A 17200-nucleotide genomic window follows, 5' to 3' on the forward strand; every position below is an offset into this window, starting at 1 on the left:
AACCTCCTCCACCATAGAGAGAACTTTCACTCCGCCTTCCTCCCTTGGAGAGATAACCTTACGTCCAACCTTCCTCCCTTGGGGAGATAACTTTGCGTCCAACCTCTCCTACCTTCTTCTCTTGGGAAGATAACTTTGCATCCAACCTCCTCCACCATAGAAAGAACATCGATTCTGCCCTCCTCCTGTGTGGAAAGAACATGTTCACATTTTTAAGCTATTTCAAAGTGGCTTGCTCCAACAACCAATGAAACTAAACACCCTTTTCCAACATCACAAAATCTTTTGATGGTAACTAATGTTAAATTTTCCAATGTATTTAATGGAAGTTTTTTTTTACACACCATGATATATCATCCTCTGTCTCCAAGCTCCTATAGATCTATCAACAACCATTTATGTTTTTCCAATCTATCTATGTTTGTTGTAAGCTTGTGTTTGATTAGCCTATTTTATCCAACCATTGGGTTGATGACCTTCTCCTCTTTATCTCCTTTTGAGATTGAATGAATGGTAACAATTATGTTTTCACAAAAAAAAGGTCTATGACCAACCAATCAAGGTTGAGAAATTAGAAGAAAATTAATTTAACATAATTAAATAAATAATAGAAAATTATAAGCATGGTAATATATGAATCTCAAATAATTCAAAGATGAAAATATAAATTAAAGAAAACAATCTAAAACTACTACAATAAGTTTTAAGATAAAGTATTAGAAAAAGAAGATGCATATATTAATCTTCCATTTCTTTTTGGGTCAACATATTAATCTTACATATTCCAAACTGGAAAAGGAGAAAGTAGGAGTATATATATTTTGGTTTAAAAAGATAAGGAAAATTTGACTTCCCATTTAAAAAGTTTCACCAATAGAACAAAGTTTAAAGCAACATTTTTGAATAAATTATTTTGTTAGATGAATAATATAAGACGATCTATGTTTACTCTCTTGTAAGATGTACTATCGTTCGACGATAAGAACGCTTTCTGTTTAGTTGATCTAGTGTTATATAATCTCTGTTGTTATCTTGCATTTGTGTATTCATCTTTTTTTATGCTACATGTCCTGCAAATTAATAGAAATAATAATAACACTATGAGAATTTGTTAATCCCAAACACTTTAGTTATTATGCATAAGAAATTTGTTAACACTTTAAAGTCAAAGATTGCGTATTATGCATTATGAAATTGAGAAACAAAACAAAATTCAAAAAAACGACGACGAAAACATGTGGTAATATCTAGGAATATTTTTATATAGTTGCTTTGGTTAGACAACAAATTGCCTTCGAGAATTGTGCAAAAATAATGATGTGTAAAACAAAAGGTTAATAAAAAACATTAAAGAAAATTTTACCAAGAAAAACAAAGCTAGTAGAAATTATTTTGTTTGGTGAAAAATTAGTCGTCATCTACTTGCTTATATTGAGGGGTGTATTTACTTTGTTTGGAAAAAATATGTCATCGTCTATTTGCTTATATGGAGGAGTGTATTTACAATCTTTTTCCTTTTATGATTAACAAAGTTCTTTTAATATAATAAAATTACAATTATCTTATGCATCGTTTTACCAAGCTTGACACGTGTCACGATCTGATGAGTTACTAACTTTGATATGTGATTTTTGATGGTTAAAATTGATATGTGTCATGATCTGATGAATTATTAACTTTGATATTTAATCGTTAAAACTGACATGTGTTACGATCTGATGAATTTTTAACTTTGATCTCTGATCGTTAAAATTAACACGTGTCACAATCTGGTGAGTTACTAACTTTGAGAACCAAACTAGATATATATTCACAAAATTCACCAAAAAAACCATGGAGTTGAACACAAATTTTAATTTTAAAATGGTTTCCGACGAAAGAAGTGTGCTCACGAATCAAATATTCTTAAAGAGGGCCGCACCATTTTAAAGTCTCCCTTGTTTTTAAGCCCGATGCTTTTGTTTTTGTTTTGAAGGATGGAGGGCCCAATTCAGGCCCATAAATGAATCGAGATGCATATAACTATATAAGGCAGGGCAATGATGTCATGTCGCGTTGAGAAAACCCTAAGTCGAGTTAAAAAAAAAAAAAAAGCATCAGTCGCGCGATACGACGACAAAGAATGGGTGCAGAGAGTGACCAGGAGGAAAAGCTGTACGAGGAAGAAGAGGAAAAGCGGTACCAGGCAGAAGTCGCGTATTGGGAAGAAGTGTGGAAATGTAATAATGTAATCATCTCTCATCCTCTTTTATCTCTTTAATTAGGTCGTTTTGATTCACCAAGCTGTAACCCTAATTCTAATTTTCGTATTAAAAAACCCCTAATTTGTAAATTATCAGGGGTTCGAAATTGATCATTTGAAGATACCAAAACGCTTTGGATTTGTTGGAGTTGCACCTATCAGTTTTAAAGAATATAATTACGATGATGAACTCCCCCTTCTCATCTTATATGCTAAGATTGGGGTCCATAAGTTTAATATGTCAAAGGTATATATTTAAAAACCTAATCTCTTTCCTCCTTATTTTCTTTGAGTGTTTCCCTTAGTTAATTAATTGTTAATTACGGCAGGGGACGAACCTCCAGTTCGATAGTCTTGACATACTCAATGAGCTACCTGAACCTGGACATCGCACATATCATATCACTTTGCTTGTGAAGGAGACCAGTAGACAATTTCAAACTAGCCTTGTTCACTTAGGCCATAGAAAGAAGTCCGTCACTTGGTTTACTGCTAGGTTTAAGCCCAAACATCCACGTAAGTACTCTCATCCAGTCTATCATAACAACAACAAATTCTTCTAATTCCTTTCATACTATATAATACCCTTAGCTAGTTTCCAGTCTTTTTATGCCTTCTGCATGCATGCACACTTAAATGTCGTGTGACTTTCTCTGTGTATGGGGAACAGGACCTGGGCGTCTTCATTACGGACCAAGACCTGATTGCTACCGACGTGAACTGCCTGAGTGGCCTCCAGAGAATGATTTCAGTGATAAGAAACGTTTCTACCTGGTAAGATCATTAAGACCCTCGGTTAAGTTTCACTTTGATTTTGCTCCTGACATTGATGTGATCAATATGTGATGTGTTTGCTTTTTTTTTTTCAGGTGGAAGAATCAGAGCTGCTAAAATATGCCTGGATTCGTCTATACATGGAATTTGCATTCGTCGAAGAGAATGAAGCTATTGCTGTTGCTAATCCCGATCTGTCAAAATTGGTGATTTTAATGGTGGCTGTGGAACCTATGGGGAATGCGCAGCCCCCAAATGAGGATGTGCTCATGGCCAGAGATGCAACTTTCTACATAAGGTACACTTACCCATATATGGGTCATCGTAGTCAGCGGTCTCCCCGTCATCGCATAGCCATCATCAGAAGAACCATCAAGAAAGACACCCTCTCTCTCCTCTTCATGAGTTCGTTTGCCAAAAAATCTTCTAGTGGTGTTACTACCCTACCTATAATTAGTGATTGATAAATCATGAATGCTCTAAAGTTTGGGTTTCTTTTAAGTAGGATGGTTTTCCTACTTTTCTGTGTGGTGGTGTTTTTTATATGTTACTTTTTACTATGCGTTTGCTATGAATGTGCTTGGTGTTTTGTATTCTTGTCCCTTAGTATCGAACTAGCAACTTTTGCCTATCCAACGCTAGAAATCTTTGAAGTTTAATAGTAGAATTTACATGTTTTGTTGTAAATTAAAAAGCATCATGAGAAAACTACAACTAGTAGTACTTGTCAAAACTGGATCAAGAATTTAATCAGACCTCGCCACCTTCTTTGACAATTTTATCTTCGAGTCTCTTCTTCATATCGTTGAATTCTTCTTCCCAAGACAATTCTTCTTTGCTACTCTCCTTCTTTTCTTTTCGCTGTTTCATGACGCCTTGCCTTCTAAAGCAACCCATCGCTTATGCTAGGGAAACCATGATCTGGTCAGAAACAGATACAAATCTATGGATTGTCCATTGATAAGCACTAACGATCTTCAAAGAATGTTTAAGAAGCTCGATAAGAACCAAGACGGGCTCGTGACCCTCGACGACCTCCACTTGGATTCTTCAAAAACTCGGCTGGACGGAACACACTCCCGATGAGATTGCACAGATAGTTGGAAAACAGAGCCTTCGTTAATTTAGACGAGTTCCTTCGGTTTTACCACGACGTCCTTTCAAATAGCAAAGGAACGAAGAGTTGTTGTTGATGATGATGATGAAGCGGTTGTCAGGGCGTTTAATGTGTTATGTGAACTGAGCTAACTTATCATCATGGAACTTCATGCTAAGTGATGTGTTGGAACGACTAGGGTTCGCTGAGGAGGCTAAGGCGTGGGATTGTGGGAGAATGATCCGAGTTTATGCCAAGAATCTTGATGGTTTTGCTGACTTTGAAGAATTCAAGAACTTACGTTTATAATGATGTTAATACAGTTGTGACATGTATGTGTAGTCCGTAAATCAGTCATCATTCACCTTATCTGCACATTCAATATAGATCAGATGCTAACAGATTGTTAGTCTCTCATAAAATCTAGTCATGACAATCTAAACATATCCGATCCAAAAGCAAAATGTTGGAAAAGAAAAAAAACTCAACCAACTCCATTTCGGGATCGATCGACGAACCTTCTTACGAAGACGGCCAGAAGTTCCCGGTTTCTGGCCATCAATAGGAGATGCAAAGGCGACGGAAAACTTGAAAACCATATTAGATTAAAAAAAAGAAAAAAAGGACGCTGAGCAGCAGTTGCAATCCATCCATGAATGTGTTTACCATCAAAACATTGGCATTGCAAGATTTGTAACCACAGATTCACACGATCCAGTTACCTATTTCTCTACGGCAAGGTTCCGGATGAAGAAACGATACCTGAGTGTGCTGCTGGTCGTGTAACATGCTACGCGACTTCTCTTCCTGAAATTTCGTGGTCAGTGTGTTCAATCGAGCAAAAGCCTCCCGAAGCAGATCGGAATGTTTCACCGGCGATGAAACTGAGTGAAACGACGATAGCGTATCCTTCGCCATCCTTGGATTCAATTCTCTTAGTCTTAGAGCAAACCCATTGCACAACTCCTTGGGATATCTTTGATTTTTTTGGTAATATAAGCAAAAAAAGAAAAGTTTTAATCCTCACTTTTGAGAGACACACCTCTCTGCGGCCATCCGTTTAGATAGACAGAAACTCGACATGTGTCCGGTTTTTATTGGTTTAGTTTTGTTTTCTTATTTTTATTTTTTTTTCTTTCTTCTCTCCCTCGACCAAATCGACACGAGAGAAACACAAAATCAAAACAATACCTTTTCTCTTCGTCTTTTTCGGCGAATCTCTCCACATCTTCAGCGATTTTCCAGGCGACGTTTACTCTCCGTTCCTCCGACACCGCCGTTTTATTCCATCGTGCCAGCTTAAGCAATTTCAGGTACCGATTTAGGTATTAACGCTTTGATTCTGTTTTTGAACTCTTGAAAAATTTCCTGAGAAAAGCTGTCGTTTTTGCACTCTTTTCACGTGGTCTCAACACGCTCCAACCCCACGTGATTCTCATGTGTCTCGCAGGTGAGCCTAAATTTTTTAAACCTTCTATCTCGTTTAGTCTTTCAACAGTTGGTAAACTCAACCATTACATTACACGTAAACTTGGCCACTATATGATACAATGATTCCGCTGTAATGTGTTGCAGAATTGTTCATTCTTCTAGATATATATAGTAGGTATGTATCAGAATACTAGTATTATAATATAGGTTTACTTATCAATAATTCATAATCGTAAGCAGTTAACGTCGTCTCAAGGCGATTTTTTTCAATTACACGTCTACGTTCACAGGATCGGATATAGGCACCTATTTGAGTGGGAAATTACGACATATATTATCAATTATTAGACGTGTATTTTTAAAATCTTACTTCTAAAATGATAAGGTAGTATTTTTTTAAAATGATAAGGTAGTACTTCTAAAATACTACCTTATCATCACATGACGACATATAGGCACCTAATCGTAAGCAGTTAACGTCGTCAATGTATGTTTTATATAAAAGACCAACTTTATCAATTATTAGATTTGCGTATTTCATAAAATATTGGTCGATAGATTTTGACCTCTCGGTATAATTCATAAAGTCACTAAAAAATCTTTTCTCATGTAAGGACTCCAATCTCAATAATTACATACGTTAATTATTTAAAAAAATGTAACAATATATAAGAATTTGTTGCAATTCACCAGTTATAAACTTTTATTTTACATAATGTATCAGTACTTAAATTAAATGATTTCACAAAAATTTGTAATTGTGCCATGAGCGTAATCTTGGATTTTTTTAATCTTACTTCTAAAATGATAAGGTAGTATTTTTTTTGCGTCATGTGATGACACGATATATTTAAATGAATTTTTTTTTTTTTTTTTGGTAAATAATAAACGAAAACATAGCAGTATGTACTCTAATCTCTAACATACATACGACAAAAAGTTATACAAATGCCAAAATAAATTATTACTTTTTACTAGGTGATTGACTGATTTCACATGTAAATGCAAAATTCTGCACTTGTAACAAGGTAGACCTACATCTACGAAACATACATACATTAATCCACAAGTTTCCATTTAATAATGTACATCCGATTTGTGACTGTTTAGCTATATGTGTTTGGTATATGAAGTGTGTGCAACTCGGCTACGATAAAGACAATGGATGTGATAGTCTTAGAGTTTAGTTTACTGGTCTGAAGACTGTTAAGTGTTATCTAGTAGTATAAAGAAATGAGTGTTACTAAGTTCTACTAGTTACTAACTCTTCATTGGAAACCCACTTAAATATAGTTTTGAAAAAGTGTCATTTCTTATTTCTGATTTATTTTTTTTCCTTCTTTTGAGTTATATACCCTCTTAGAACTCCCTGTTGGAAAACGTCTTAAATACAAATTAATCCTCTTTTTTTATAGAAAATTGCCGACAAAAAAGGTTTAAATTGGGGGGAGGGGGAGAAGGTTTAAATTATCAAAAAAATGTTTTTCTTTTTCTGGGTAAAGAGAACTGGTGTTTATGTACAAACTGTTTAAATTACCTGATTTTTTTACTTATAAAAGAGATCGCTAAATTATTTTTTTATTTTAAGTGGTTAAATTTTTTTTTTAAAGTTCTTTTAGTTGTAAACTTGTAGTTTAGTAGTTTTTATGTTAAATGTTTTCGTTGTGTCACTATCCGTACTAATCGCATATTGAGAAACCTCATTACTATAATGTATCAAGTAAATATTATCAATGTTTATTAAAATTTATTCTTACTGACCAATTTAGCTTACCATCAAATCACAGGTTCCTTGGTTTGGTTACCAAAATAATTTCAACTAATTTTGGACCGACAGTACAATATTTCTAAGCGTTCTTTTTTTTTTTTTTTTACAACAGTTTCTTTTATTGATTAAAGCCTAGTAAACAGGCCAACATTATAAGCCAAGCCCAACATTACAAGCCAAAAGAAACAAGTCTACAATACAAACCAACTAAAACAAAAGTCCACAGGCCCAAATATAAATTCTTCCTTGAGACTGAAGAGATAGTATGGAACACAGATCACGTGGTAAGAGAGAGACATGATGGTTGACATGTGGGAAGTCGAATATTGGAGTCTCTGATTACCGGCAGACGAAAATAGCACCAGAAAACTTCGATTCCTGTAGAAATCGCCGGAAAGTTACACTAGAATCTCAATCTACACTCATAAAAAAGCGGATTCCAATTTTGCTGAGAAAATGACTCCAAAGCAGAACTTCTTCATCTTCGTCTTCAATAAGTAGCTTTCCGATCTCCAAGAAAGTAGATCTACATCATAAACCTGCAAACCAAACAAACTCCATCGATCCATCAAGCTTCGGCATAAAAGCATGCATCATCATCAATTACTTCAAATCAAACCAAATGAATGATAGAAGCAATCAAAAGCGGATCTGAAGATTAACCGATTCAATTGAGACAACAAAAAAAACTAAAACCAAATACCGTTTAGAGAAAGGCGGCGGATCTACTACAAAAAAGCCAGCCTAAACGGTGTTAAGGGGAGAAAGAGCCAGCCAAAACGGAGCTAAGGTAGTCACCGCTGCTGGAGAAAGAACCAGCCAAAACGGCGATAGGGTAACTACCGTTGCCGGAGAAAGAGCCAACTAACTCTGTTGAAAGAATCGAAAATGCCAGAAATGAGTCCGATCTACAGAAAACTAAGCCAAGAAATACCAACCGGTGAACAAAAAGTTGATCAGAGAGTTTCTCCCTATATGAGAAAAATTGGAGAGAGAGAAAAGAGATGAAGTCCTTTTACTTTTGTTTATTTTATTTCTAATTTTTAAGCGTTCAGACGTAACAAATTCGTATAATTCCATTAAAAATTCTACTTTTTCATTTCATATAAATATAAAAACTTTATGGTATATACGACAAGGAAGAAATCAACTTTGGTATATGCGAATGTAGCTGAGAAAAAAATATCAGACAGAACATAACTTATACAGTTTGCTTTGTTTGCTGCTTCTCTCTGAGTCAGAGGGTTCAGTGTAACTGTCCTACCAAAACAACCAATAAGAACAAGACGAAACCCTCTCTCTCTCTTTCTCCGCCCCTCCTTCCCTCTCTCTCTCTCTCTCTCTCCTCTGCTTCTCCTCTGTTCATCCTCAGGTGCTGTGCACATGGCGGCTGTAGGTCAAATCTCCACCGGAATGTCTGTAGATCGCACTCTCTCCTCCTGCAAAAACATTGGAGTTTCCCTATCACCTCTCCGGCGAACTCTAATCGGCGTTGGAAGGTCTAGTATCTCTCTCCGTCAATGCTCTCTCTCCGTCAGATCGATTAAAATCAGTCAAGACACCCGAAGAGTTCAAGCGTATGCAGAGAACGGTGCTTTTGATGTGGTGAGTTCATTCATTTTTTTTTTTTGAGTTTTCCCCTAATTGCTAATTTTGTTTTCTTGTTTGTCACGTTCCGTCTGTTTCAGTATTGTTAGGATTCGATTATGATACCATTCAATCTGAATATTACTGTTTTGAATGTGAATTTGTGGGTTTATTTGTTAGGGAGTGTTGGATTCTTCAGTTGATTCATCATATAAACTGGCGGATTCTAAAATAAGTAATAATGATTCGAGGAGGAAGACTAAGATTGTGTGTACGATTGGACCGTCTTCGAGTTCTAGGGAGATGATATGGAAGCTCGCTGAAGCTGGAATGAACGTGGCTCGTTTGAATATGTCTCATGGTGATCATGCTTCTCATCAGAAAACTATTGATTTGGTTAAGGAATACAATTCTCTGTTTGTTGACAAAGCCATCGCCATTATGTTGGATACAAAGGTAAACTCTTTTTAGTTTGATGTGATGAATATGTTATGAAAGTTTGTGTTTTTATTTATTTGTATGCTATGTTGTGTGAAGGGTCCTGAGGTTCGAAGTGGGGATGTACCTCAGCCGATAATTCTTGAAGAGGGTCAAGAGTTTAACTTTACTATCAAGAGAGGTGTTTCGCTTAAAGACACTGTTAGTGTAAACTATGATGATTTTGTAAACGATGTTGAAGTTGGGGACATACTTTTGGTGGATGGTAAGGGTACTAGTAATCTTTGTGGGTTTTGGACTCTTTGTTTTTAGTTCATTTGTGACAAGAGGTTGCTTCTTGTGTCTCTTTATTACTAGGTGGGATGATGTCACTAGGTGTTACATCAAAGACTAGCGATTTGGTGAAGTGTGTAGTAATTGATGGTGGAGAGCTTCAGTCTAGACGTCACTTGAATGTTCGAGGAAAGAGTGCGACTCTTCCTTCCATTACAGGTTGATACCATCAAGGAACGTTTTGAACTAAAAAAAAAGCTTTTTTGAATTATTATTATTACTCACTTTGGTTCTTTACTTTTAACTCCACTGCAGACAAAGATTGGGAAGACATCAAATTTGGAGTGGATAACCAAGTCGATTTCTACGCCGTCTCCTTTGTTAAAGATGCTAAAGTTGTCCATGAGTTGAAGAACTATCTCAAAAGTAAGTCTGGCCTATTTTCTCCAGTCTCCTATCAGCTTTGGTGAAAATGTCTGTGAAACTAATAGAAATTTTTAAATGTTCTGATAGCCTGCAGTGCAGACATATCAGTGATTGTGAAAATCGAAAGTGCGGACTCTATAAAGAATCTTCCTTCTATCATATCTGCTTGTGATGGGGTTAGTTTCAAAGTCTTTTCTATGATCAAAGTTGGTATGTTGATGCTTAGTGCTGAGTTTTTCCTTAGCTTATATAATTATTGATTCTTTTTCAGGCGATGGTTGCTCGTGGAGATCTTGGAGCTGAACTTCCCATTGAAGAGGTTCCCTTGTTACAGGTAAATCCAAGACTTTAAATTATGAAATATAGACTTAGACTTTGTTGGTACTTATGCTTTTGCTATTATGTCTCAATTTTTAGGAAGAGATAATCAGAAGGTGTAGGAGCATTCATAAACCAGTGATTGTGGCCACAAACATGCTAGAGAGTATGATTAATCATCCAACACCTACAAGAGCTGAAGTCTCTGACATTGCAATTGCAGTACGTGAAGGTGCAGATGCTATCATGCTTTCTGGTGAAACCGCACATGGAAAGTTCGTATTTTAATCAAACCTTTCTTTATTTTGTCAATATAACTTACATGTCATGTGATCTTGAATGTTCTTTGTCCTTTGTTTTTAAATTCTCGGATATCAGGTTCCCGCTGAAAGCTGTTAACGTAATGCATACTGTGGCGTTGAGAACTGAGGCAAGTCTACCTGTCAGAACCTCTACAACCCGCACCACTGCATACAAGGTACTCTCACATTCCTCATACCATAACTATTAAATATGGTATATTAGTCAAATGTGAAATGTTAATACTGACATTCTTGTTGTTACAGGGTCACATGGGCCAGATGTTTGCTTTTCATGCCTCTATAATGGCAAATACACTGAGCGCGCCGCTAATTTTATTCACGAGAACCGGATCTATGGCAGTTCATCTAAGCCATTACCGCCCATCCGCTACAATTTTCGCCTTCACAAACCAGTAAGTGTTTTGTTTATCTGTCATTCAGTGAATGTCTATGCAACTTTTTAATCAGAGGAATTGGGTTTGATCGATCTTATCGTTTCTTTCCTTTAGGAGAAGGATAATGCAAAGGCTGGCTCTATATCAAGGTGTCATGCCTATATATATGGAGTTCTCGGATGATGCTGAAGATACATATGCCCGATCTCTGAAACTCTTACAGGTACTACATTAACCATGCTCCTTCTCATCTATCAAGCTTACATTTTCTTGCAGAAGTGATTTTGCAAACACTTATCTGTAATATGATGCTCAGGACGAGGATATGCTTAAGGAAGGACAACATGTAACTCTTGTTCAAAGCGGCGCGCAACCCATTTGGCGTGAAGAATCAACACATCTCATACAAGTCCGTAAGATAAAGATAGGTGGATGATGTTTTATTTTACTTCTTGAGCTACACTACATCTTCACTTTACTCACTTTCTTACTTATGACACGCTTTGATCCATATTTTTTTTGAATCACTCACCAGTGAATCAAACAACCATATATATTTTCAAGTTATTAAAGTTTTTTTTTTCTTTCTTTCTGGTTTTGGTTGAGTACATGTCATGAAAGATTTCTGTCTCACTCATCTTATTACTTACTGGTAAGAGTAATCCACATAATACATGACAGTTAAGTCTTTATGGCTTAGGATTTTAAAGAAGTAGATTTTTCGACGAAAAAAGACTAATCCGATTTAGCCTTTTTATTATGAATCAGTTTGTTGTTTTACACATCACCGGAAAAACTGAAAAACAAAACCACACATTTGTTAGACTTTAGAATCCTTCTCTCGTTCCTCTTCACTCTCAGAGTCATCTTCATCATCATCACTCATGTCTTGCATCTCATTTTTTCCTTCTAGTTGTATAGATTTGTACCACTTCGCACATGCAATGTATACTACCAGGTCAATGCTGGTTAATGCAGCCAAGAGGAAGTAGAATCTGTCCAAGTGACCTTTGTTGAGGTTCCTTGGTATCCAACCAGGCATGTGATCCTCTGTAGAGATCTTCACCACCATTGTCACCAACAAGCTACTCACAAAGTTCCCCATTGACATTGACATCATACATAGAGCACTCCCGAAGCTCTTTAGTCCGTCTGGTGTCTGCGCGTTGAAGAACTCAAGCTGACCTACGTACATGAACACTTCTGATGCCCCTATGAGCGAGTATTGTGGAGCCTGCAAAGAAGAAAAGATTGTCAGGACTCAAAAGTTTCTTCGGTAAGTTGTTTATCTAAGGACTGAAGTGGGTTTTCATGTTTGTGATCATTACCTGCCAGAAGATGCTTAAGGAGCTTGAGCCATCACAGTGAGTACAACTCTTGTCTGCATACTTAAGCCTATAACATTCCACAACTCCAGCAGCAACCATAGCGATGATAGCAATCACAAGCCCGATTCCCATCCTGTGAAGCTCGGTGATTCCCTTTGATCCATTCTTCTTGAATCTGTTGGCGACTGGCTCGAGAACTCTTCTGTATAGGAATATGAACAGAGCGACGCTAAGGATGTCAAAGCTGGACATACTTGCGGGAGGGATTTTGAAATCCGAGATATTGGTATTCATCGCAGCGCCTTGCTCCACAAAGAGAGATGCCATTTGGGTGAAGACGACTGAGTAGATAATAGTGCATAGCCAAATTGGCATCAGTCTAAGAATGCACTTGACTTCCTCAACTTGTGTCACCGGACAGAGCCTCCATGGGTTCACTGCGTCTTGTTTCTTGTCATCTAGATCTCTTGCAGTGATGTAAGCTGCTTTGTCCAAGAATCTGAAGTTCCAAAAGAAACATGTTAGAACACATCCATGGCATTGAAGTATATGGTGAAATTGTGGTTTCTTGGCAACTTACTTGAATTCATCGGTATGCATTATCCTTCTCCCTGTATTTTCAGAAGCATTTTTCCCTTGGCTGTCTCCATCATACATCTCCTCTCTCCCTCGTAATGGCGCCTCCACCGATGATTTCTTCGTTGCAGCGACCAAAACTTGGCAAAACCTCGAAAGAGGATTACCCGTGGGCTTGAAATATCGGTATCTCGGTGTTCCAACGAGGAAAAGAATCAAAGCAATGACAGCAGAGCCAGTGGACGCCCAAAACCCGAGCGCCCACATTCCCTCGTCTTCAAAATATCCCAAGATGGTGTTTGAAAAGAGTGAACCGAGGTTCAAAGCAAGGTAGAAGTAGCTGAAGAAGGCGATCTTTGAGTACCCTTCTTTAGGATGCTCCTCATCGAACTGATCCGCTCCAAGAGTTGCAATGTTTGGTTGGTAACCGCCATATCCCAATGCGATCAAGTAGATGGAGAAGTAGAACATTGTGATCTCCATCATGGAATGCGAACCACAAGGTGTGACTTCATCCCCGCAACCTATTGGTCTGATCAAGAACATGTACGATGATAGCGATAGCGATGAAAGTCCCTGAGGTTTCACATAAAAAGAAAGCGTTAGAATCAGCGTAGAAACGTTTTAACATTGGATGAATCACATTTTGGTTGTTGCTATTAACTTACAATGACAAAAATGACTTGGAAGATAGCACAAGTCTTGTAACGACCCCAGTAGGAATCGCTAAGAAACGCTCCGACCAATGAGAAGATATAAACAGTTCCTGTCCATTTGCTAACATTGTTAGCTGCGTCTGCGTTGTTTTGTTGCAAAACGCGCGTTAGGAACAGCACCAGATTCACTCCAACTCCAAAGAATGCTAGTGTCGCCAACCCCTGGTTCACTGTTAAACCGGAAAGATTATATTAGAAATTGGTTTAGCAATTGAACCAAACTATATATTACTATTTGATTTGAAAGAAACCGGAATAGGTAGATGAATGAATGACATTGAATGATTGTTTAATAATTGAAACTAAGTTCCGTGTTCGTCAAGATGACGTTAACACTTCTTGGTTAGATTGTATTTAATGACTACTTCATTATTGTCCCACCTTCTAACGAAATCAAAACTTATATGATATTACAATTAACTAAAATGTTAGCTAATCGAATTCCATATGCGAAATACAAATCGTTAACTAATAATAATAATCTTATGAAATTTTTATTAAAAGTATTACGTGGATCCTACTAACTTAATCAAAAAAAGCAAAAAGGAAAAGAAAAAAGAAGACCACTAAAATCTCTAAATTTGTGTTTATGTATAAAATAGATGTTTTGTGAAATATTCTAAAAGTGTAATTTAATATCAACACAACTTACTATAAGATAAAAATGTGAGGAAAAAATGTGAAGAAGTGCACGTGGCATTAGCTAACGACATAGAAAGATGAAATGGGTAATTACGTGTAAGGCAACGTAATTCCACTAACACATGCTTTCCTTGCACTTATGTTTAATATTATTAGTGTCGTCTTCCTCAAAATAGTTTCTCTTTTTCTTTTTTTGGTTAAACTTCATCAAAGTATCTTTAAAAAACCTAAATATCTCTCTTCATATATAGAGTCACTTAGAAATCTGAATGTTCTCATTTTCAGTTATTCTAAAATGACAAACAAGATCCATATAATATATAAAAACACTCAATCATTCAGATCTCTTACATCATATTAGTTGCGTTCGAATTATTAGTTTTTTTTTTGTTTTTTTGGAGAAAATGATTGAAAAGTACACATATGTTCAATCTATATAATAATTAATTATCATCATAGCTTGGTATTATTTTCTTTAAAACATAGGGATCTCTATAATTCATAAATAAATAATGACAAGAATATTCAGGGATTCGTATGAATTTCAATCTATGATCTACCTGGTTACAAAAATATTTAAAAGAATCTATATATAAAAGCTTATATATGTCATGGGGTTGGGGTTTTTACCAAAACATGCAGCCTACGTTCGAACACATGGATATGTCTTGACACGTTCACGTACAACTCGAAGTTAATTCTACATAAATTTGTTGGTTCTATTGTCACTTTCCTAGTTTCTGATAACTTATTACATACCTCAAAGATAAAGTATGCATATCAATCAATCCACAAACTTTTAGATATACATCATATCGGTATCCCTTTTTTTTTTTGTCATTATGTTTATTGATATCGATTTTATACGTTATGTTCTTTGTCAGGTGGAATATCTACATAATTATACGGTACAAATATGTATATTATTTATATATATACATGCATGTGTGCTACAAAATAATGCAAACATGTATGTTTCTATATACAAATAATGTATTAAGACATAATAGTGATACGAATCCATTAAATATATGGGGACCGGCCCTGAATATACATATGTAAGGATGCCATGAGTTTGCATGTGGTATCTTTTAGAAAAGGACATGCAGAACCAAAAAATATATATGAAAATATAGATTCTATATTTTAAGGTATCACTCATCGGATGAAATTTGTTTGATAAAACTAATTGAAACTGACCTCTCTTTTTTTTTAAGTTTAATAAAAGAAAAATAAAACTAATATATTTGGTATCTATATAGCTTAATATATTGTAAATTTTTGAATAGGGAAGAGAGAAACATACGAAGAATGACGATGGCAGCAACCCATTGGCCTGAGTTAGAACGAATAGAGGGACGACCGTAGAAATCCACAGTCCCATCTCTTGTTTCTTCATCTCCTTCTTTCTTCTTCATCGTCTGCATTTTCATTTACATTTGATTTGATTAATTTCTACACACATGTCAATTGTTATACCTGTTTAATAATATCTCTATTTGTATCTACCAACTTTTGTCCCTCTTGATACAAAGAGATTCTTACGTTCAATAGTTTTTGTGTTTTGGAACTTGACTAAAAACGTTTTTTTTTCTTCTCTTTTTCTAACTTTATTGTGCATTGCCACGTATTCGTTTTGTAGACACAATTTTCAGGATTATTTGGATTTATTCTCGACTTTAAATTTCCAGTACAACCAAATATATATACTTATATGAGTTAGAAAAGAATATGAGCTATAATATAGCCAATATTATAGAGCTTAATTAAAAGCTAATATGAAGGGGAAAAAAAAAAAAGGATAGATGTTGAACTAAATGTATTTTGCGCATAAAGATCGTGACTCTCCATTTCACTGAGCATACCCTTTTGATCATGCTCTTCTTGAGCCACCAAAACCTTTTTAAAGTTTTACCATAATTATTAGTTACTAAAAAAACACAAAATTCCTATTGTAGTCACAGCTGATATCTAAGGAACAAAAAACTTAATTACATAATCAAAATCTTATGAGGAAGAAAAGTAGATGCCCATTTAATTATATCAAAGCAAAAGAAATAATCAAAGGGACAAAGCTTAAAAATAACTTACGTCTTTGTTATATATCTCTAGGCAAGACATTTCTGATGATATTTGATTATATGTATGTGAGGTTTAGGGAAGATAGTGATAACGAAACTCTCTTTAGTTTTGTTGTTTTTTTTTTCTCTTTAAGTGATATGAGAGAAATATAGAGCAAAGGACGAAGAAGGAAGAAGCAGAAAGCAAGTTCAAGCTTGGATGTTGTAGAGAAGAGAAGAATGAGAATAAATAGAAGTTTGGAAGATGATTTCAACGGTCCTGATTTTACATGGGACTCACATGCCCAATACCTATTTTTAATTTTTAAATTCTAAAAAAAAAAAATACACTCAAAAGCACGATGACGAAAAATAAAAAGCTCAAAAGCACAAGTCTAATTATACGGAAATTGATATTTGCAATTTTTTCCCAAATTTTTTGTTTGCGTGGCTGAAAGGATACTTTATGTGCTTTCAAAACTTTGGGCTGTGGCTGAGCCTGAGGCGGAGGGTCGGTCGGAGGCTATTTTTCTTGTTTCTTATTCAAAACTTAAAAACTTTTGTTGTGACAGATACAATTTATGATTCCAAAATTTTTATCATAAAGGAAAATCCCAAAAATATATCTTATCAAATATAGTCATAGATTGGGATTTTTTTTTTTTTTTGATTAAATGTACATTTTAGATTAAAGGTACGCATGGATTGGGATTTTTTTTGGAGCTTCTAATAATTTCTTATATCTGATTTAGTCCTGTGTGAATGTGATCATATTTATCATTTATGTTAAACGAACATATATTTATTTAAAGATATTAAGTTAGTTGT

General features: G+C 35.5%; 3 protein-coding genes, 1 long non-coding RNA gene and 1 pseudogene across 4 annotated transcripts; 3 read left to right on the forward strand and 2 right to left on the reverse strand.

Moving 5' to 3' along the window:
- The first annotated feature begins 2047 nt into the window (after positions 1 to 2047).
- LOC104743727 (UPF0725 protein At1g02770-like) lies at positions 2048 to 3710 on the forward strand. The gene is made up of 5 exons (XM_010464775.3): positions 2048 to 2227; positions 2340 to 2489; positions 2572 to 2758; positions 2913 to 3016; positions 3112 to 3710. Exons 1-5 carry the CDS (start codon positions 2123 to 2125, stop codon positions 3478 to 3480), a joined length of 915 nt encoding a protein of 304 aa, XP_010463077.1. The 5' UTR covers positions 2048 to 2122; the 3' UTR covers positions 3481 to 3710.
- Positions 3711 to 3961: 251 nt separating this feature from the next.
- On the forward strand, positions 3962 to 4421 carry LOC147928305 (putative calcium-binding protein CML44 pseudogene; annotated as a pseudogene).
- Positions 4422 to 7342: 2921 nt separating this feature from the next.
- On the reverse strand, positions 7343 to 8150 carry LOC147928306 (uncharacterized). Its single transcript, XR_015580414.1, has 2 exons — positions 8015 to 8150; positions 7343 to 7850 (listed from the first exon to the last, which is right to left on the reverse strand). It is a non-coding gene; the product is annotated as an uncharacterized LOC147928306 (long non-coding RNA).
- A 183-nt stretch (positions 8151 to 8333) lies between these two features.
- LOC104741843 (plastidial pyruvate kinase 3, chloroplastic) lies at positions 8334 to 11638 on the forward strand. The gene is made up of 12 exons (XM_010462765.3): positions 8334 to 8916; positions 9079 to 9354; positions 9436 to 9601; positions 9694 to 9828; positions 9925 to 10035; positions 10123 to 10211; positions 10307 to 10369; positions 10453 to 10628; positions 10732 to 10831; positions 10920 to 11068; positions 11165 to 11273; positions 11367 to 11638. Exons 1-12 carry the CDS (start codon positions 8695 to 8697, stop codon positions 11484 to 11486), a joined length of 1716 nt encoding a protein of 571 aa, XP_010461067.2. The 5' UTR covers positions 8334 to 8694; the 3' UTR covers positions 11487 to 11638.
- Positions 11639 to 11767: 129 nt separating this feature from the next.
- On the reverse strand, positions 11768 to 16804 carry LOC104741844 (protein NRT1/ PTR FAMILY 7.3). Its single transcript, XM_010462766.3, has 6 exons — positions 16404 to 16804; positions 15619 to 15733; positions 13623 to 13840; positions 12959 to 13530; positions 12379 to 12877; positions 11768 to 12284 (listed from the first exon to the last, which is right to left on the reverse strand). The coding sequence occupies exons 1-6, from the start codon at positions 16431 to 16433 to the stop codon at positions 11871 to 11873; spliced, it is 1848 nt and encodes a 615-aa protein (XP_010461068.1). The 5' UTR covers positions 16434 to 16804; the 3' UTR covers positions 11768 to 11870.
- Between the last annotated feature and the right edge of the window lie 396 nt (positions 16805 to 17200).

The sequence above is a fragment of the Camelina sativa genome, chromosome 14, assembly GCF_030686135.1.
Source record: "Camelina sativa cultivar CO46 ecotype springtype chromosome 14, ASM3068613v1".
In the NCBI taxonomy this organism is placed as follows: Eukaryota; Viridiplantae; Streptophyta; class Magnoliopsida; order Brassicales; family Brassicaceae; genus Camelina; species Camelina sativa.